At 46.2% G+C, this 21,327-nt stretch overlaps 2 protein-coding genes across 4 annotated transcripts in view; one reads left to right on the top strand and one right to left on the bottom strand.

Moving 5' to 3' along the window:
- The window catches only part of brf1a (BRF1 general transcription factor IIIB subunit a), a 31,995-nt gene that overhangs the window by 563 nt on the left and 10,105 nt on the right, over positions 1–21,327 (top strand). The window contains exons 2-16 of one of the 2 annotated variants that reach the window (XM_083683344.1): positions 358–567; positions 1,295–1,375; positions 2,849–3,022; positions 4,954–4,985; positions 6,065–6,137; positions 10,597–10,746; positions 11,730–11,823; positions 12,072–12,198; positions 12,347–12,389; positions 12,524–12,616; positions 13,286–13,564; positions 19,499–19,560; positions 19,697–19,778; positions 20,035–20,090; positions 20,627–20,886. In XM_083683344.1, coding sequence (XP_083539470.1) covers positions 384–567; positions 1,295–1,375; positions 2,849–3,022; positions 4,954–4,985; positions 6,065–6,137; positions 10,597–10,746; positions 11,730–11,823; positions 12,072–12,198; positions 12,347–12,389; positions 12,524–12,616; positions 13,286–13,564; positions 19,499–19,560; positions 19,697–19,778; positions 20,035–20,090; positions 20,627–20,886 — 1,790 coding nt within the window. In that variant the 5' untranslated portion in view covers positions 358–383. Of the gene's footprint in view, positions 1–357; positions 568–1,294; positions 1,376–2,594; positions 2,683–2,848; positions 3,023–4,953; positions 4,986–6,064; positions 6,138–10,596; positions 10,747–11,729; positions 11,824–12,071; positions 12,199–12,346; positions 12,390–12,523; positions 12,617–13,285; positions 13,565–19,498; positions 19,561–19,696; positions 19,779–20,034; positions 20,091–20,626; positions 20,887–21,327 lie in introns of those variants that run through there. The other variant, XM_083683345.1, reaches the window with a different exon arrangement.
- On the bottom strand, positions 6,418–9,693 carry LOC310814087 (BTB/POZ domain-containing protein 6-B-like). 2 transcript variants are annotated; one of them, XM_083683347.1, is made up of 5 exons: positions 9,448–9,693; positions 8,922–9,216; positions 8,502–8,592; positions 8,279–8,397; positions 6,418–7,821 (listed from the first exon to the last, which is right to left on the bottom strand). In XM_083683347.1, the coding sequence occupies exons 1-5, from the start codon at positions 9,470–9,472 to the stop codon at positions 6,789–6,791; spliced, it is 1,563 nt and encodes a 520-aa protein (XP_083539473.1). In that variant the 5' UTR covers positions 9,473–9,693; the 3' UTR covers positions 6,418–6,788. The 2 variants fall into 2 exon arrangements, with proteins under 2 accessions (XP_083539473.1, XP_083539472.1); XM_083683346.1 differs by having other exon boundaries at positions 8,922–9,693.

Genomic DNA, 21,327 nt, shown 5'->3' with positions numbered 1-21,327 from the left:
TCGGTGCACTGTGGTGGGGTATTAGCCTGAAAGGCGCCGGTGCAGGTTCGTGCAACAACATACTACGCCTACTAGTGTTTATTGCAGACCAGCAATCGAGGTACTGCTGGTAACCTCAGGCATTTCTCCAATATCATCGGTAGTTATTTGAAATTATTCCAAACATGACGTGCACTCTTAGTGCTGTGATAACATTATGATCAAACTAATGATGTTTTTTTTTTTTTTTTACATTTATTATTATTATTATTTTTTTTAATAAATTTGTATAGTCATATCTGTACTGGTGTGAACTCCACCAATATGTCTACAATGTCATCCACATATAAGACTTATCCCCTTGTCTCTGCTCCCCAGGCTGTGAGGTGTAAGCAAATCTGACCATGAGCTCCAAGGTGTGTAAGAACTGTGGGGGCACAGACATCGATGTGGACCAGGCCCGCGGTGATGCCGTCTGCATGACCTGTGGCACTGTCCTGGAGGACAACATCATCGTGTCTGAGGTGCAGTTCATGGAGACAGGTGGTGGAAGCTCCTCAGCCGTGGGACAGTTTGTTGCCGGAGACTGTGAGTGCAACTTTCCTTTTTCCGTTATGATGACATGAACCACATTATCCAGACAGAGACAGTTCGGCTCAGTTTATTGAGAATGAGTAAAGAAACTCTTGTGCCACTATGATATGTCTTTCGCTAGGCCTGTGATCAATTTATGGTTAGTTAATTTGATTGCAAAAATCTAAATTTTGGGTTAGGGTTATGCTCCACCCTCCCTCAGATCCCTGTCCCATATCTAGTTATCTACAATCACAAACCCAATGACGTGGCCTGGCCTTCAGCCTTTTTGGGCTGCTGTTTTAGCTGACACTGCTGAAGAGAGAGATGCTCAGCTGTAGAAAGGCTTTGTGATGGATTTCTTTGGAACGTATGTTTGTAGTTCCACCGACTCCCCACTAGAGTGCAATGTTGTACTTGACATAGTAGTTGGAGATGAGCCTTGCTCTCTATTAGGCTTCTAATGATGAAGAATCAGTCTTTCCTTTCCTTATGTTGGATAGAGTACTAAAAACTAAGATGGTTAACCATACACTGAAATAAACGCTAAAAACATTGCCGGAGCATAATTAGCATTTTGATGCAGTATATAGTTTTATGCTGAGCCTGGTGTTGCCATCCCCACCTGACCCCATTTTCTTTGAGATTATAGTAATTTTAGTGAATGCCTGTTGGGTTCCTTAGAGTTTGTATTGTATTTAGCAAACATAGCAATGTCTGTCTCTGTTCCCTGTCTCAATAGCCTCTGGAAAAACACCAAACTTTGGTGAAGGTTACTATACAGGCGTTGGGAGAGAGTCTCGGGCCCAGACACTGCAGAATGGTGAGTCAGTCTCTCTCTCTCTTTCTCCCCCCCCCCTCTCTCTCTCTCTCTCTCTATCTCTCTCTCTCCCCCCCCTCTCTCTCTCTCTCTCTCTCTCTCTCTCTCTCTCCCCCTCTCTCTCTCCCCCCCCCTCTCTCTCTCTCTCTCTCTCTCCCCCTCTCTCTCTCCCCCCCCCTCTCTTTCTCTCTCTCTCTCTCTCTCTCTCCCCCCCCTCTCTCTCTCTCTCCCCCCCCCCCTCTCTCTCCCCCCCCCTCTCTTTCTCTCTCTCTCTCTCTCTCTCTCTCCCCCCCCCCCCCCCCTCTCTCTCTCTCTCTCTCTCTCTCTCCCTCTCTCTCTATCTCTCTCTCTCTCTCTCCCCCTCTCTCTCTCTCTATCTCTCTCTCTCTCCCCCCCTCTCTCTATCTCTCTCTCTCTCTCTCTCTCTCTCTCTGTGTGTGTGTGTGCGCGAGCGCGCACTCCTGTATCCAGGGGGAGAGGTCTGTCATACTGGTCATACTGTATGGACTCTGAGTAATGTATGTGTGTGAGAGAAACACAGGCATGTAGACACAGAGCTGTGGCGTGCGGGGGAATAGGTTTGTCATGCTATGTGGATTGTCTACGGGGAGATTTATAGTGTCTGTGGACCTCTGAGAACAAGAGCAGCGCTGTGAGGGAACAGTCCCGTCAATAAACATCCCCGGTGTCTGGCCACCCTCTGTCTGACCCACACTCCCATGAATGCCTGGACTCATCCCTCCCCACCGCCACTACTCACACCTCACACCCTCCCCTACTCATTACGTCCGCTCTAAATTAACAACAGGTTGCTTTTTTCCATTACTGTCGAGGATACCATGTGTTCTGCTGTGGTTGACCCTCACTGCTCAACGTTACAATGTGGGGCTTTCCAATTTGTCTCTGGAAATGATTTTTTCTTTTACAAATTTTTTTTTTAGATGTTATCCAGTTGTCTCAGTAAATGCACTGCTGGTCGAACTTTGAAGTATTGCATAAGTGTAGGAAGAAATGTATATAAATCAGGATCTTTGGCGATGGTCTGACAGCTTGATGGGGAGGGGAGGAGAATTAGGGGAGTCATGGTTGTGTGCCCTGTAATCTGTTCAGCAAAGCAGGGGGAATGTTTTAGCATAGCGAGACTTTATATTACCTCAGCAGCCTTCCCTTGTTTCTCACGAGTACCTATCTGTGGATGTAATAAGACATCTGTTTTTGTATTGTCTGAGTGTTTGCATGCGAAGTTCACCAGGCCAGCAAAGGACACAGAGACCTCTAGACACCTGCATCTCTGTTTGTGTAATAACAAGGTGTGTGTGTGTGTGTGTGTGTGTGTGTGTGTGTGCGTGCGTGTCCTTGTCTGTTTATTAAAGGACCTTTGTTTATATGTGTGAGTGTGTGTGTGTGTGTATAGGTGTTTGTGTGCCTGCCTGGGTTGTATTGTGTGTGTAATTACATGCTCCTGTGTGTCACCAGGGAGACGGCAGATCAACATGCTGGGCCACCAGCTGCAGCTGAACCAGCACTGCCTGGACACGGCCTTCAACTTCTACAAGATGGCCGTGTCTAAACACCTGACGCAGGGCCGCAGGGTCGCCCATGTGGTGGCTGCCTGCCTCTACCTGGTCTGCAGGACAGAGGGGACACCTCGTATCCTTTCACCCACCGTGAGAGAAAGGGGGGGGGGGGGGGGGTAGCTGAGGATGCAGGCAAGGGGGTAAAGGGAGAAGAATGAGGCCTGGAAAACATTCCTGTAAATTACAGTGGTTGGCAACTCTTAGGTTTTAAGAATGCTTTTCACTGTGCATTTTGATATGTTTTTGTGAATTAAATATACTGAGTAGGATGAAAATGATTCAGTGGAGGATCAAACTGTCACAACAAATTACACTGAACAGCAAATCACTGATGTCAATATGCAGTGCACTGAACATTTGAAAATTTCATTTGGCATAAGTAACTGTGCACGTAAAATAAGTAAATGCTGCACTATTTATCAATGGAGATCATTTCAGGTAATTATTGAGATGTGGATTTTTGCCTAGTCAGCATTAAGAGCATTTCTTTTGTGTACATTGTATACTTTGCTAAAAAGGAACTCTGGAAAAAAGAAAAACAATCAGTTATCTGTGGATATTGCCCCCCATGAATTGTCATCGGTATCGGACCCAAAACTCCAGTATTGGTCCGGCTCTCGCTATGACCAAACATTCGTTTTACTTGAACAATGTAGGCTATATTTATGCAAACAAAAGTACCACTTGGAATGTTTTTAAAGCTCTTATTGTGTTTGCTTAATGCCCATTTCTGTATCGCCCTTCTTATAAGTAGATTAGCTTTTGATTTCACATGCAATTGTTGGGTGCTATTGTTGGTTTAACTTTCCCTGTCATTGACTCTTGAGTGTGATTTGATTATGTAACAGCCATTGGAGTTCGACAGGAAAGGCAGAACAGTTTTATCTACCATGAGGGTGGAGGGAGCAAAGCCAGCGCCCTGTTTGCTGTGTTTGCTTGTGTGTGTGTGTATCTGTGTGTGTGTGTATCTGTGTGTGTATCTGTGTGTGTATCTGTGTGTGTATCTGTGTGTGTGTGTGTGTATGTGTGTTTGGAGGAGTAGCAGCGCTGGCTAAAGTAAAAATAGCTCCCCCCCCCCCCCCCCCCACTTCCTTTTCCGCAGCTGGGTAACTGTAACAGGAGGATGGCAATGGAGAAGAGGAAGGACAGAAAGAGGCAAACCTCTGTAATCAGTTCTCAGTGTAATCAGTGGCTCCAGATGAAACTGATACTGTATTTGTGGGGGTGCCCAGTAGAAAAGCTGGTCAATACATTTAGTTGCCATTTTAACTTTGTAAAAGGCTCTGGCCACTTCCCTGATTTGGACGAATGGCAGCAGACAATTCAGATCACAGTGAAACCTCAAACCCAGGCAGGGTTTAGAAGTGTATTACCTCCCATACAATTAAATTGGGGAAACAGGATGCTTGTAGCAACCAATGTCTCCCTCACTCTGAAATCAGATGTTCAGAGGGACTGTTGTTTTTATTTTCATAACTCTGATGGAGTCCTCTGTAATCTCCAGACTGTGTGGGATTATCTTTTCCATTTCGGTGGCAACGATAATCCCATTGTAATGCTTTTTAAAAGGGGTGTTACTAATCCACTTTGACCGCCTGTGGACAGGTGCACCTGTCGCCACGGAGACTGGTGCATGGAGTGTAGTGGTCACCAGGGACTAGTGTCTCCAGAGGCTAATGGGGCTAAGGCCAGGGGGGCAGTTCAGAGGTCACAGAGGGGTTTTAGATCTCCCAATAGCCGTCTCTCCGTATATTTAGAAATGCTGTCCTCAGAAGACATTTTGGGATCAGATTCAATTCACTTAGCTACACAGTTGCCTGAGCCAATGATTGTCCTGAAAATGTATTTGACCCTCTTAACATCAATGTCTTATTAGTTAATTCTGGCGAGGAAATGTAAAAGACTTGTTTCAAATGATGATGATTAAGAGTATAAATGTGAATGATTTAACAGTACAATATATTTGCTAATATATGGTTTTATTGACTTAACCTAACCCGTCAGACATGTTGCTTGACCTTAGTGACCTCCTTCAGGTAAGTTTGCTCTTCACTCCCATGTTCCTACATCCTTAAACTGTTATTATTGATCATTTTGACCACCGCAACACTGACGCATCCCTCCTTTATACATTTTTTAGCGAAACAGACGCTCCGCCGGCCCGAATATGATTTATGGTTCCATTCGTATCACAGTATCGCATTCAACAAGAAACATATTGGCCCCTTGCAGTAATCGAGTGGAGCTGAGCTATGTCACTGTGCATCCACATTTGTCTGCATTTTTAATGGGTGTCAGTGTGAGGGTAGGGAGACATTTCTCAGAGACACAGCTGGTCAGTAGTTTTATTTTTACGCTCCCAGCTGTCCTTTAGGAGCCGTCTCCCCCTCCCCCGTCTTCCCTCTGTGGCATTTGAAGGGTGATAGTGGATTTGGGGATGGTGGTGGGGTGTCTGTCCAGCCAGGGATCAGTGCTGCTGCTGAGGGTAGATGTATTCCACCAATCCCCAGCTTGTGGGGGCCCCACCCAGGCTAGCGGTCAGCGTGGCACCACTCCCTCGGGAAGGCATTGTGGCTGACTCAGAACATTCACTTCCCAGCACCGAGGCCTATGGCCTCGTTGAACCCCCAGGGCTCAGTAAACTGTTCAGGGTCCAGGTGGAAGGTTCTCTAGGCTCTAGATTGACACGTTTCACCCCTACTGCGGGTCCCTATGGTGTCAGGGCAACAATGCATTCCTTTTCCACCGCCTCTTTGTTGTGTGTACAAACTCAGAAATGGGACATGCCTCCCAAAATAGAGCAGGCTGTGGCCGCCAGAGACTCAGGAGGGGGCTGAGAGTGAAAGCTCGTCTGTGTTTGGTAGGGACCCAAAACCCTTAAGGTCTGGAGAGTCAGTCTGGAGGAATGATAGAAATGTCCTGGGAACATGACTTATAGCTCGTCAGCCTCTGGTTTTGGGGACTTGCTGTGCTTTCTAGATATCACTCCAGATGAGTGTTTAATCACACTAACTGGACCATGTTTCCTCATGAGCTTGTGCGCACACACACACACACACCTTGTATTTCTGCTATTATGTTGCCTTTCTATTCTAAATATTTCCCACCCTCACAGGTGAATGTTTACGTCCTGGGAAGAACGTTCCTTGTCCTGGCTAGGGAGCTCTGCATCAACGCCCCAGCTATAGGTACCTACCATCGCCCTCGCTACTCTGTGTTTGTAAATTATTAAGTACTGTATTGTAGACTGAGACTGTTCAGAGAATTGCACAAATGTTACGTGTGCCGACGAAGGGATCTGAATAACTTTACCTAGCTAGGTTGTAGCACTCCTCAGTATACCTAGAGGGTGCTCTAACATCAAACAATCCCTCCCAATATTAATCCCACCCAAACAACAGATTTCACATACAGGTGAGTTTCATAATGACGAGCAGCAACATCAGAGGCTTAACTCACATAGCTTTTATGATTTTCTGCGGATTCATAAGCTCTCATACAGAATGTCTGGGTTTATCAGCATCAAGCTGTAAACAATGTAACTGTACTTTATGTACTAAAACACAACATTGCGGAGTCCGTCCACTTCCAAGTGCAATACAACTTTTTACATGGGACTGCTTATTTTTTTTGCAGCGTTAATAATTAAAATAAAATAGCAGTTTTTAAAATAAATAAGATAAACCAATGTTCCTTCACTTAATAATAGTCTTTCAAAGAACTATCAGGCGTATTAGTGTGACATACTCTAGTGTCTTAATGCTACATTATTTTGAAGGCTGGGAGGTCTGGATGTACTTTTTTTCCTCCATGATGTCCATAAAGTTGACAAGTCCAGCTTATGCATAGAACACCAGCTCCGGGATCTGCCCCCCCTGCACCCCGGTTCCATTGGTACTGTCCGAAGAGCACTGGAACTGAAATGTCACTTTTCCACACTGCACTTCCGTCATGCCCTCCTGGCCGAAATAGCTCAGCTCGTTCCCGTCCAGCACGACGCTCACTGTATAGAAGGCGTCCTGCTCCACCTGAACCGGGTGTTCAAACCACACTGAGAACGTACTGCTCGATCCGTCCGACACAAACTTGGTCATGTTCTGCGCCAGAACCACCCCTTGACGCTTCAGTTCTATCTTGACGCTGTACTCGGCTTTCCCGCCGCTGGAGCCGTACAGGCCCAGTCCGGCGATAAAGATCCGCTTGTCCACCGCAAACTGGATGCTGTCGCAGCGGCCCCTGTAGCGCCACTGGTTGCTCCGGTAGGCCGAAGACTGGAAGCGGTGGCACCTCTGAGGCGCCAGCCCCTTCCTCTGTGTCAGTGGGAAGTCCAGCTCGGGCTTGTTTGCCGCCGTGTACCACAGGAAGACGTCATGCGTCTCCTCCAGTGTCAGGATGTCGGACTGCGCCGCCCCGTCCGCAAACTCCTCCAGGGTCATGGTGGGGATGCGCACCAGATACAGGGCCTTGCCCAGGACGGCTCTCTTGTTGCTGGTGGTCGCCCCCAGTCCCTGCCTTGTACACTCTGCTGTCGCCCAGCTCATGACCGCATTAAAGACCACCAGCTCCTTGGTGTTGAGGGTCTCTCTCTCCAGGATGATCTCCAGGGTCTGCAGGTCGATCTCACAGAAGCCCTCTGAGCAGAGGGCCAGCTCAGCCTGGGCGTCGATCACCTCCCAGCAGCGCTGCGTCAGCTCGGGCTCCTCAAACAGGCGGCTCTGGGACAGCAACACGCAGGCGTTCTTAGCCTCCAGGCTGGTCTCCAGGAAAGTGACACAGGCCTTGGCCAGGGCTGGCACAATGTACTTCTTGGCAGCGTACAGGGTGGCCAGCACTGTGTCCGCCTCCAGATCTATCTCATCACTGTACATGTACCTGAGAAGGGCAGATGGAAGAAAAACATAAGTTATGTTTGGTGTGGAAAGGAAAACAAATAAATATAGAATTCATGATCACTATTCCTTCTAGGAAAAGAGGATGGATGACTTGGCGTAGCCCTACTCTTACTCTGTCATGGGATGGAAAAGCAACATTGCACTGGTTTGGAGTGACAAACAGGGATAGAATCAACAAAGAAGCAAGAATCTATTTATATCCTACCCGACTGCAGATTCCCTCAAGAAAGATCATTAGCCTCGGGTGAAATATTTCAATATGAACAAAGAGCATAGGAACCAGCAATTATAGTGCTCTTCCCTGCTTCTCAAGCCCTTCGGTGATTTTTAACATTTTGGCACTGAACTCGTTTTGCTTTTGGATGAACGGTAATATCCTTTGAAGTGACATTGTACCTGTCATCTCTAATACTGGTTGTGAGTGGTAAGTGGCTTACTTAAGCAGAATTAGAAAAGCAGCAGGTTCCACATCTGGGATGTGGATTTCGGACTCTCCTTCGGCGAGGTCCCCGTAAAACATGGCACAGAAGACGGAGCTGCCCACTGCCAGCACATACTGGAGGGAAGGGCAAACGGACGCATTAGTGACTTGTGTCGTGTGTACATGTCTGTATTGGTTCAGGAAAATCAAATACATTTCCAAATGGAGAAAGCCCTTACCTTGTGTGCTGGCACTTTCTGAGATTCACCCAGGGGACCAACAATAAAATGGACATCTGCCATGAGTTCATTGTTAAACATCAACGCATTCCTAGGAGGGAGACAATTATGTATTAATAGGTATGAAGTGAAACTTTGCACTTGTGATACAAAAGCAGGTTCTTCTACCTTCCATACATAGATCATTAGCATAGTATTTTTGTTCGCCATTTATAATGTCCTAAATCATCATTTCATCAGCTGTCAGCATATTTTCATAATCTCATTTACTCAATGGAGATGTGCCATAATATCACCAATACAAAAGTGGTATATTGTAAATGGTATAGTACAATAGTAGGTCTATATTGTAAACTAGTTCAAATACATGTAAGCATGGGCATTGGACACCCATCTCTTAGAAGCAAAAATAAGTTGTACCTCTCCCGTAACGTCGGATGGGTGGACTGCCAGCTCTGAGGATCGACGTTGTTGTTGTTTATGTTCTGTTGGGTGGTTGGGGTTGTTGCAGTGGTTGACGACTGTGTGACCTGCACATCGTTTGTCTTGTCGGTGGCTGTCACCGTAGTACCGTTGTTGGGTAGGTTGGTGTTTGAAGTCGCAGGATGCAATTCTGCAGCCATCTTCTTGTTCCTCAAGGACAGGGTTAGAATCTCATAGCATACTGGAAATCTGCCTGAGTGTTTCCCAGACTTTTTCGACTTTTTCAGTGTTTCTGGAAGTAAGAGTAAGAATGTCAGACACCTCATGATCCGACCATGATGGAGCAACCTGCAATCTGCCGTTGGCATCAGCACACAAAGCGTTTGTCCCTCTTTATAAATAAACTAGTAGCACTGTTGGGATCTACTGTTAGTCAGCGTTGAAAACGGGCATACAAATTCTGTCAGTATTTGGTAATTGTAGCCTAGTGCTGCATAAATGTTTCGATGGTAAGTCTACTAACCGCGAATCAGTTTTAAGAGCAACATCAAATCCGTCCTGCGGAGTTGTATTCCAACTTCAATCAAAACACTTTTTTTCTCGTTTTCATCTCATCCTCTCCGTGCTTGAGATTTCTCCTCGGAACGTTCCCAGTTTTATTATCCCCCTCGAACGGATTGTAATTCCAGGGTCGCTCGCTTGTAGTCCGCTATTTTCCAGAACAAATCCTGGCAGATGTTTTTCTCCTAAAGCTACTTATCAAGGAAGACAAGGCGGCAGTCCCTTCGTAACGGCTGTGTGAATACGATATGAATAGCAATGTGTCGGGTATGGAGTTTTAGTTGCGGTCTATTTTTTATTTTAGCGTAATCCTCTCGGACGCCTAGCTCTCCGCTGACAAATCAGATCCACGGATACGATCAACGTCAGAAGCCCAGTAGCGCCTCCCCCGAGCAGACCTCTCCACAGTCACTGCAGACTGTCCTACTGAAACAGCGCACATAATCACAGTGAACATATGATTTCCAATGCATGATGACTATTATTACGTTATTCGTCGATGTGATGTATATACGAGAGACATTCAGTTGTTGTTGTGTGGGAATATTTGACAAATGTTCACAAACTAGTAAACAAGGTTGTGCATGTATCATTTTGTAAACACTTCTAAAGCAGAGTTCAAAAGAAATGTATTGTGTAATGTAGTGTTTACTTTGAAATTTCATTTTAAGTTTGTGATGATGCTGAGAAATATATTTGGCTCTATCCTGCCTTGCATATTGCATTGCAAAAGAGTCATCAATTATACAATTTATTATACTCAAGTGAATAGGATGCACAAAATCTGACTGCGCAAGCTCTCTTATTACCTTGGCTGAGCGCGGGTTTATAGAAAGGGAGAAACATCCTGAAGTTTATTTTGTGGAGACTTCAGCCAGAGCCATATTAGATCCAGTGGTGGTTAGAGACTGTGGGGGGTTGGGCTCTAGAGAAGTGTCCTATTACGGGTCTACTCTACTGGCTTTCCAACAGAGGGCTCTGTCGCTGTGAAGTGGATCATTTGATGCGACGATCACCTCCAAAGCAACTTCATGTAGAATGTATTAATAGATTTGTCCTGATTGGTCACAATGTGGCTTACCGTAGGTATTTTCTTACCTCTCCTCTCCAGACCCCTGCTTGTACATCCCTCGCTTTGCCCACCTGCTGGAGTTTGGGGAGAAGAACCATGAAGTGTCCATGACGGCTCTGAGACTGCTGCAGAGGATGAAGAGGGACTGGATGCACACAGGACGGAGACCGTCGGGACTGTGTGGCGCAGGTAAACCACGTGTGCTCACCTGTCTGTTTGACCTGACGAAGATCTCCATCGGATCGAACCGCTGGCATTAGCAGCAATGTGCGCAGGCCTCATCTGTTTCACTGCCTGCTGTATTTAGCCCAGCACCTCTAAATATGATGTGTGTATGACCGTCGTTTCTACAGGTAAACCACAGTCTCAGGTTTTCAGAATCACAGGTAAAGCTGGTTCCAAAATGAACAGCAGAACATAATCACAGGCAATGTGTGCCCCCTTGAATGGCCTGTCCGTCGCCACAGGTAACTGTAACCAATGGTAACGCCGCAATCATAGGTGACCACTGATTACAGATGACACTTATAAGTCATCACTGAACCTCCAGTCACACTGACTGCACGGCGAACCGTGCCCCCTAACTGGATTTAACGAGAATATGCTGTGCTTAGTGGCGTCACGTCAAGACTCCCTGAAATTGAATAATCAAGTTCCTCTGGCATGTGTACATTCATGCTTGGGGTTTCACTTTTTCTGTCTTTCTGTCTTCCTCAGCTGCAATGTCTGAATAATTAATTGCTCACCATTAATCATTTAAAGGATTCACTTACATGGAGGAAGGAAAAGTTTAGATGAGCCTGTTACTCACCATGAAGTGAATATGTTGGAGAGACACCGCAGGGTATCTTAAAGCTGACAACTTGAACCATAACACTGTCTGTACCGTGCATGTTAGGAGGGATGCTACCATCCTGTCTTTTAAAAGACCATGACTGTTATTTAACTCCTTATACTTAAGCAAGGTTTACAGTATAACTGACTTGATGTTAATAATAATAATAATTGATTGCAAAGTGCTTACATTGTAATGGGGAGAAATAGTTGAATTGATAGTTTCGTGAGGCAGGAGTGGATGGTTTGGCGGATAAATTGGATGATGAAAGTAGACACAAAACCTGTCTGGAAATTGGGGTTTCTCTCACGTCTTGGATGTGTCTTTATGTTCCCAGCCCTGCTGGTTGCTGCTCGTATGCATGAGTTCCGTCGCACCATAAAGGAGATCATCAGTGTAGTGAAGGTGTGTGAGTCCACGCTGAGAAAGAGGTGAGAGCCACTTAAAAATGTAAAAGGGTGTCAAATTGATTTCTCTGAACGCACCAGGCAGAATTTCCATCGATAACTAGAGCCCTCTCGTGTATAGAACGGCCCTGAAACACAGTTCTAGCCTGAGATGTGTGTGGTGGGATGTTTGACGTCTATGTTCACAGTCGTATTTGTCAGACGGAGCGTGTTGATTTTTGCCGTCTTTTTTTTTTTTTTTTTTTCTTTCCTGTTGTGTTTTCATGCGACAGGTTGAATGAGTTTGAGGACACGCCCACTAGTCAGCTCACCATTGCAGAGTTCATGAAGGTGGATCTAGACCAGGAGTGTGACCCGCCCTCTTTCACTGCTGGCCAGAGGAAGAAGAAACTAAAGCAGGTGTGAAAGGAATGCAGATAAACCAGCAGATCGATAGATCATAGATCGATAATGTCCGACCCGTACCACCCGTTGTACAGTGTGTCCATTGTTTACCCATTGGTCAGTCTGTTACTTTACCCTGAACTTGTGTCTTTTTTCCTTCCAGCTCGAGATAGAGTTGGAGAAGAAGATGGGGGATATAGACGAAGGTAGAGAGATGATTCATGTCTTATCAAATTCTCTAACACTTATGAAAGAAAAAAAAAAGAAACTCATCAAAAAACTTTGGAATAATTTAAAGTGAAAGTGGAGTCAGCAGGTTTTTGGGGCTTTATCTCAACAGGCGAAATCCATGGCTACCAGGATGAGATTGAGATGGAACTGGAGAACAGCCGGCCCAAGATGAGAGGGATGTACGGCTCCTTTGCCAAAAACGGTATGACACAGAGGGCCCTGCTGTGTTTGGCAGCCATGCCAGTTCTCCAGCTAGCCCTCCCCAGGGAGGCTGGTGTATAACACAACTCTGGTTCAAGGAGAAGCCAGTCAACTTTCCCAATCCCAATTCAAGGAGAAGCCAGTAAAAACTTTGCGGTCCCCTAGATATATAGAATTGAGAATTTGTTGTTTACTAAAGTGCAAGTGCAAAAATACTTGTTTGTATGATTTTAGTGTATTTGCCGTCTAAGTAACTGTGACAGGCAAAATCTTCAAACTGCCCTCCTAGTTGTGTTGCATTTCCCTCCATCTCTGTGAGGCCCCTCTGCAGGCTCTCAGCAGGGGCGGAGGGTGCTGGCTGTCAGTGTGATCCATGGCTGTTCTTCAGCTGCCTGATCAGTGGAGCACTGTTACTATATTTACATTTGGCTTCTATTAAAGCTAAAATGGAAGTCATGATACTTTGACAGCTTGATGGTTGGATTCTTGACAAGGATATAATTGAAAAACAATTATATATTTTTTAAAGAATTACAAATGATAATGCTACATTTTCTTGCACACATGGACAATAGACCCCCCCCCCCATTGCTAAATGTTAATGGCTCCCCACTCATTGTAAAAGCCCTGTGTGACAGTTTTGATTAGCTTCATTGTCTCTCTGTCCCAGATTCGCAGAATGATGATGAGGTATCGCTGGCGTCTGACCTTCCTGATGGAGATGAGTTGGAGGAGGAGGAGCTGAGGGCTGTCGCCCAACACCTCAACAAGGAGCTGGGTGACCAGGTGCCCCCTGTGGAGGAAGATGAGGGAGAGTACGATGGAGTGGAGGTGCGGCCTCCACGCAGAGGCCCTTCGCTGGCCTCCCTCATAGGCCCCCTGCCCACCGCAGCCAGCCTGGGCCTCACAGAGTCCATTACGGAGTGCATCGGAGAAGAGAAGGAGAACGGTGAGCTAATGTGCCATTTTGTAGATAAGCTTTTTGTGCATTTGTGTAGGAAGTATTCTCCACTTTTCCCTTTGTTTGGTTTGTCATTGTGTCAAGCTCCACACCCTCCCCTCCCCCATGTTTTTGTTTCTATTATTTGTTTTTGTACAGATGTGAGAGATGGGAAAATATGTTTGCTATGTCTGTCCTGATGATGGGGATGGGTTTTCATGTGAGTGGGTGTGGTGGCGGTGTTGAAAGCCGTAAGGTGGAAGGTGAAGTGTTTGCTGATGGAGGAGATGGGTTTAGAAAAACATGGGAGGAGTTGTGGTCAAACCACTCATAAAAGACCCAGAAATATCCACATTACCACTCACTGACCTTCTATTGTCAGAGATGTAGATGACGTTCACATGAGAACACACACCATTACATGATTGGAATGAATCACAGGATCGAATCGTATGCTTTCAAATAAATGGGATTAAAGGTTTGACGACGTGACGTAATTTTGAGTCATCTCTATGTACATTTGTCATGTGGACCTCATCGTCCGCGTCCTTGAAAATGGCTAATCTGTATTAAATCTTGCGTCATTCCGATTTTGAGGGCTTTTAATTTGGTAGTTTTGAACATAAGGCTGATCTCACAGGGGAAGGGGATGATTAGAGGAAACCGCTCCTCTCCCAGTGTTAGTGTGTGTGTACCTCTTTGTTTTTGATTCGGGCGGCTTTCATGGGGCTGGATCTGCAGATGGCTGTTTGGTTGGTGGACACAGGCGGCAGCGCTCTCAGCCGAGGCTGATTGTGGCGGATTTTGGAGCGGAGGAGGTTCAAGGGGCCCCCAGCTCAATCTTTGAAGTATTAAGTGGACAGAGTACCTAGTCATTAGTGCGGAGTCTTTCATCCGTGTGTGCGTGTGTGTGTGTGTGTGTGTGTGTGTGTGTTTTTAAGAGAATAAGAAATAGTTCATTTGTGTAAACAGTGTTGATTTGCGCAGGGTTTTAAGTGGAAAGGTTAAAGGTCTTTTGGGAGTGTCTGTGTTCTCTGTGTCGAATGAGCAGGAATTGAAAGTCGCTTATAAGGGTTTCTGAGTAATGGCATTTTTATTTCGCTGTTTTCTTAAGTTTGCTGAGGAGCCGATTCTGCAGTCTTTGCAGTTTGTGACTCAGGAGTCACAGGATGACCAGGGTATAAACATCATAAACGTCTATAGTTTCGTCTTAAGGGAGTACTGTCCGGTACATTAAAGCTAGCATTGATTGAAGGCCAGTGTTTTCAGTGAGGCACTTAGTCCAATCAATGACATTTGCCCTGACCTTAACTGCCTCAATGAGCACTGCCCTCTGGCACTTTTCAAACAGCTCTCCTGTCAGCAATGGCTGTCCAAAGTGAGCTGATGGTTTTTCTTGGGAACCTGACTGAGCACTTTGTGGATTTTAGTTGCTCCGAAAGCCAACTCATACCAGATCTGTAGACACATACCAGGTGTTGATTGGAAAGGCAACAGTGATTTTATTATCCTTAGATTCTGAAAGCTGCCGGTGCTTAATAAGCAGACTGCAACTACTGCTCTGAACACTAACAGCTATCACCAAAATAAGTAGTCGAGGTGAAAGACCACCAGTGAGTCTCGTGGCAGATGCGAGCCGAGATGGCAGCTCTTTGGCCTCGTGGTTCATCCTGGCTCTTTAAAGGTGTCGTTGTTACTGATGTCTGTGTAGAAACGATTCAAGGTAGAATAGAACATTGTTGTTCATCAATTATTCTCGCATAAGTGGTGCCACATCTGAGCAATCTTGGCGAGCCTTTTCAGGTTAGAATTATAAACACCGAATAGTTGTTTTTTTTTAGTTGTTTTTTTTATACCTCCTTTGCGTTTAGCAAAAAGGCAATCATAGAGAGGTCAGATGGAGCTCACCTCCTCCTCACACTCTTCCACACACACACACGCCCGTCCGTTGCTCATTGCATTCATTTACAGTCTCTGCCTCTGACAGCTGGAGATGCCTCAATTCCACAGTGAGGAGGCGGAGATGTGGAGTGTTTACAATGCCAGGGGCGGTACAGTAGGGCTGGGCGGGCGGACAGATGGCTGGATGACCATCCCCTCTGAGGAAGGGAGGGGCGGGACAGAGGGAGGGGAGGGATGGACGGAGGGATGGAAAGGTGACAACAACTGATGACAACACAGGGTTAGGCTAAAAGTGTGAAGGTGAAGTCTGGCACGCATCGATGTTGATGGAAACGTCCTCGTCTTTATGTGACGCAAGCGCCTCTACGGGGCAGGCTTATTATCATGCGTTTGCATGAAGTCCGCCCCCTTTGGGTGCTGTCTGTGATTTTGCATCATTTTCCATGACACGTGTCATATGATCGAGTCGTGATTAGACATTATCCGTCTCCCCGGCCTGAGGAGGAAAAGGAAACCATATGTCTGCTGCTCCCAGGCTGAGTGGAGATGACGGGAACCGTTTAACAGGCAGGAGCAGGAAGTCATGTGCCTCCTGGTGTCGCGTCACAAACAGGCTTTAACCCCCCCGAGGTGCGTATGGGTTCTATCATGGAACAAAAACACAGGATTATGTCACAATGAATAAGCCATGCTTGTTCAGTAAGGAGAAGTACCAGGATGTTGGATTTCAAGCGATGCTCTCTAAGCGCACACTTGACGCAGTCTAGTTGCGGGCTGTTGACAGTTGTCATTGATGACTTGAAAATATCTTATTGCAATATGCATGAATTCTTCTGAGGAGTAGAATGTCCTGAACGCTGTAAACAGCAGCTGGGTGCTTGGTGTGTACATTTGATTGACTGAAAGCAATAAGTGAAGCTGACTGAAATCATAATGGGGGGGGGGGTGTGGGGGGGTGGGGCTCTCCTCTAAATTCAAGATTTGGTACTGGAGATGTGCCCAATATGGTGAACAAGTACACATCCATGCCCCCAGCACAGTGATATCTCTCACACTCTCTCCCTTTCTCTCACTCCCCCCCCCCACACACACACTCTCCCTCCCTCCCTCCCTCCCTCCCTCCCTCTCTCCCTCTTTGGCTCAGAGCAGAGGCACAGACTTGAGTAGGAGCAGGTGGTTGAGTGGGAGTAGGGTCTGTCTGGTCTCTGTCAAGGTTAGGGAGGTCACTTTTTAATGGGCTTGCCGGGGCCGCCTGTGTCAGTGAGAATATCACGCGTTATTTATTTCCTCCTCTCTTTGGTTGTCTTCAGGGCAAAGCTGCCTGGCAACCAGGCTGTTTTATACCAGTGGACTGGTTAAGCAAGGAAACTTTGTAGTAAACAATGTAGCCTATCGTGTTTCAGGATGATAAAGAAAAGCCAGTGTTTGATATATGGGGAGCAGTATTGTTAATAGCATGCAGGGATTATTGAAGTCTGGATAATAGTGATCCTTTTGAAGTTTGATCATGGTGATCTGTGAGCAGCATGTCACCTCGCCGATTTATCCTCAGGATCACACAAACTCTTGTCTTTTGTTTTCTGTCAGGAGAGGGAGGGAGAGAGAGAGAGGACGCAGGTGCGAAGGAGGAGCAGAGCAGACACGAGCACCGACGATCCCTCTAATTTGCTGAATTTGACTTTTTTCTTTTTTTTTCTTTTTTTTGTGTCTTTTTCTCTCTGAAAGCACTGAAATGAAATATGGGCTCAAGGAGATCAGTGAACTTCTGGAAGTCTCTTCTTCTTTCTCTTCGCGTCTCTCTTTCTCTCCGTCTTCAAAAGGCTGTCTCCCACCTGCCAGGGTTTGCTCCTGAGGGCACTTTTTTTCCCTCTTTGTTTTTCTTTATCAGTGAACCTCTGCAGTGCTGCATGTAATCTGTGACCACATCACAGGCAGACCGCCTGGGACTCTACCGTGTGTGGGAGTGGGGGGGGTGTGTGTGGGGGGGGGGGCATGGGTCAGGTTACTCATCTCTGAGGACACAGGCAGAATGTGGTGTTTTTAGCTTGTGGACACACAGCCCACTCTTTGGATGATACAAGAGTGCTCTATCCTCCTGCTCCTCCTCCTCCTCCTCCTCCTCACCTTCCTCTCGTCCTATTCCGGCATAAAGAAGGGAGGGATGATGGAGTGCGTTCCGGAGGACTCCAGAGAGGGATTCACTGGAAAAGCAATGTTCCTTGCAAAAGGAAAGGCCTAAGGAATCCTGTGGCTCATCGCATTGATACGCAGGGAGTGCAGGGATCTCTGAGTCATTGAGGTGCTGCCAAAGGTCCTCAGGCTCCCATCATCCCAAGTCCAGGCCTAGGTGCTGCTGATGGGGGCGGGGGGGCGGGGGCGGGGGCAGAGCTACAGTAGTGTGCGAACAACTTAGTAGTGTAGTTGACCCATCTCCCACCACGTCATTGTGATGGAACAATGCGAGTTCATCTGCCTCTGTGTGTTGTGCTGCTACTATATCAGCTACTATTAACATAGCTACAGCTAGTCTCTTACACCATAACAGCTATGTCAGGAATTATACGTTACTTTTAATTGGTGCCAATTAAAAAATTAATAATAATAATAATAATATGTGGCGCATGGAAAAAAAAGTAGTATTGCATAATTCCTTAAACAGCTGCGATGGTGAAAGAGAGGAGCTGTAGCTGTGCTAATAGTCGCTATGCTAATCTCATCGCCATCGTAAGATCAAGCGAAGAGAAATGATCTCGGGAAGTGAACGTGTTTGTGACCCAGTAGTTGTGTGTCATGCTCCTCCTTGCTCCTCTGTAGATAAGGCCGTCAGTAGTGTATTATCAGTCTCCCTGTGGCTGTGTCCCCTGGTGCCCCTGAGGTCTGCCAGGCCTTGTCTCAGCCTTATCTCTCCCCTCACTCTTCACTGAAGGGAAGTGCTGAAGAGGGCCAGCCAGACTGATTGTGTCCTATCTGTCTCAACTCTTTTGAGAGGCGTCTGTAAGAAGAAAAGGCTATTTCCTGCAGAACTGAATTGACTGACTAGATTGCTGCTGTAATATTGCGTCCACCAATCTTTCTAGAGGAGTGTGTGTGTGTGGCGTGTGTGTGTGTGCGTGCGTGCGTGCGTGCATGTGCGCTTTCCTGTGCACCTGTCTCTAGTTAATTAACTGGGAAACCTGCCTGTGGACGCGTGTGCCATGTCTTTGAAGTGTGCTCCTGTGGGGAGGTAGTGAACTCGGGGAGGGAGGGCTCTCTGAACACGTCAAAGACGGAGAGCTGACAGAAGTTAAACGACTCCCATAAACCTGTCACATATTGCCTCTTAAGACGTGACTTTCCGGTTCCCTTTGAGTGACGGTGTCTGATGTCTTAAGGCAAGCAAGGGAGACACATTTTATTCCAAAATGGCTAATCAAGGAGAGGAATCTGAGTTTAAAGCTGTTGAATTTCTTTTCTCTTTTTTTTTTTTTTTTTTTTTTTTTTTGCTAGAGCCCACCCCCCCTGTCCTTTTTGTTCCCCTTATCAAAGGTAATCAGTTTTCCTTTGTGAAAAACCTTTTTTTCCACCATTTTCAAGTATGCCTCTCCTCTCTTGTCTCAGCATAAAGGTGGCTGTTGTTTCACTCCCTCTTACCATCTGAGTAATCACCCGGAGAGTCAGGGTGAAGATGGAAACGCGTCTGACAGACACTCATTGTCTCCCATGAAAATGTAAATTGTCATCTCAGCATCACTGCAGTAACACTGAAATAAAGCATACCACAATCTGGAAAGCATATCATAATTGAAAAGAAACTCCGTAAAGGCATATCCGCTTAAAGCAGAGTTAATCCTATTAGTTATTCTTATCAGAAGGTGCGGTGCGTATGATTGTTTACTGATAAAATCCAGTCAGAATTTCCTTTGCAGAATGGCTGAATGTTATTTACTGAATGTGTGAATTGTTACGTTGCTGCGGTGTCTTTCATTCCCCCAGTGATTTGATTTACCTGAACCTCCATTGCATGGCCATGTTGTGATGCTGTCTGCCCTGGCTCTGTTTCAGGCGGGGCGTCTGACGATGGGGAACTGGACCTGAGTGGTATTGATGATGGCGAGATTGAGCTGGTAGGCATTTGGCATTTATAGGACAGGCCCCCCCTCCCCCCCTCAATCCTAACCCAACAAACTGTTTATTAATACAGATTAATGGCTTGAAATGGAAACCACACCATGGTCAGTGACGCGCTTTCTTTCTCTGCAGTATCTCCTGGATGACACAGAAGTGACCATTAAGACGGCCCTTTGGATGAAACAGAACGAAGACTACTTAAAAGAGCAGAAAGGTACGTTAACATGTGGTCCTCTGTGGCTCAGTTGGTAGAGCATGGTGCTAACAACGCTTAGGTTGGGGGTTCGATTCCTGCTGGGACCATATATACAGAAAAATGTATGCACTCACTGCAGTGTAAGTTGCTTTGGATAAAAGCGTCAGCTAAATGGCATATATATATATATATATATGACATCATGCACAGAACATGTCTTCACCTTACTAATTAGTCATTGCATTCCTTAGAATTTCCTGTTTTTTACTTTCAGAAAAAGAGGAGAGGATAGCAAAAGAGAAGGAGCTTGGGATCTACAAGGAGAAGAGGGTAAGACCTGCCCGTCTAAAGAAGCAGGGAGCTGGGGGGGGGGGCCCTGGTTGGCACCAGCCCTCTGAGCACCCTGGCTGCAGACAGACACTATCCTCTTGTGTGTGTCAATGTATGTGTGTGTCTGCATATTTTCCAGACCGTTGGGTTTTTCTCCCATTTTCCTCGTCAGGCTTTGGCACGGCATGGGCCCTTTGTTAGGTCCAACATCTGTTCTGTGTTTTTAACTAGATGGATTAACTGCACCGCAACAGATATGTAATGGGGTGTGCCGGCTTTGACAGCACTGATCCAACAGCCGTATGCCATCTTTAAAAAAAAAAATGTTCAAATGAGCCCTCCTCCTGTGGAGCATAATGAGACCATCCTTTTGTTATGGTGTATATTCGTTATTGTTCAAATTCAAGAATAAGGGACAGCACCAATTTGAATTAATGGTTGATTTCGAATCGGTCAAGGTTTTGTATAATTGGAACTGCCCCCACACACACACACACACACACACACACTAACCCCATACCTGGTGTGCTCTGCAGTCCAAGAAACCAGGGAAGAAGCGGGCTCCAATCCATGCCAACAGTGCCGACGAGGCCATCGAGAAGATGCTGGAGCAGAAGAAGATCTCCACTAAGATCAACTACGACATCCTGCGGGACCTGAATATCAAGCCCAGTGCCAGCCCAGCCCACCAGCAGGCCGAGCCCAGGAGAGGAGCCACCCCTGGGACTCTGCCTGGCCGCCTTCGCAAGCCCATGCCCCTGAGCCTGGGTACGCCACTCAGCACCCTGGGCAAGAGGTAATAATAATAATAATAACATATGCCATTTAGCTGACACTTTTATCCAAAGCGACTTACATTGCAGTGAGTGCATACGTTTTTCAGTATATATATATATATATATATATATATGGTCCCAGGGGGAAAATAACCCAACCTAAGCGTTAGCATTAGCGCAGTGCTCTACGAACTGAGCCACAGAGGACCAAGAGGTCGGTGGAGCGGTCATTACCTTTCAGTACCACAGTGTCATTCATCATCATCTAACATCACTGTTGTTCACAGTCATATATTGTACTGTTCACTGCCATTTATGGTACAGTTCTATTCATTATGACGTCATGATGATAATACTACTTGCATAAGCTCGAAGGTAGACAGTGAAGTGGGGTAGAATCGAGGGTAGATTAATGATAGTTGGAGTATAGGGTGGTCAGTGTTACGGTGGTCTGATGCAAT

Source organism: Argentina silus, assembly GCF_951799395.1.
Source record: "Argentina silus genome assembly, chromosome: 13".
In the NCBI taxonomy this organism is placed as follows: Eukaryota; Metazoa; Chordata; class Actinopteri; order Argentiniformes; family Argentinidae; genus Argentina; species Argentina silus.
The sequence above is the reverse complement of the archived record's forward strand: the minus strand, read 5'-3'. Positions and strand labels throughout refer to the sequence as shown.

What these genes read in the sequence shown, in the direction of transcription:
- LOC310814087 (XM_083683346.1), bottom strand. Translation starts at nt 9,292, where the DNA reads ATGCCAACGGCAGATTGCAGGTTGCTCCATCATGGTCGGATCATGAGG. An exon ending in AGAAAGTGCCAGCACACAAG is followed by an intron (nt 8,398 to 8,501) that starts GTAAGGGCTTTC and finishes CCTTCCCTCCAG; the next exon opens with TATGTGCTGGCAGTGGGCAG. An exon ending in GCTTTTCTAATTCTGCTTAA is followed by an intron (nt 7,822 to 8,278) that starts GTAAGCCACTTA and finishes TGCCCTTCTCAG; the next exon opens with GTACATGTACAGTGATGAGA.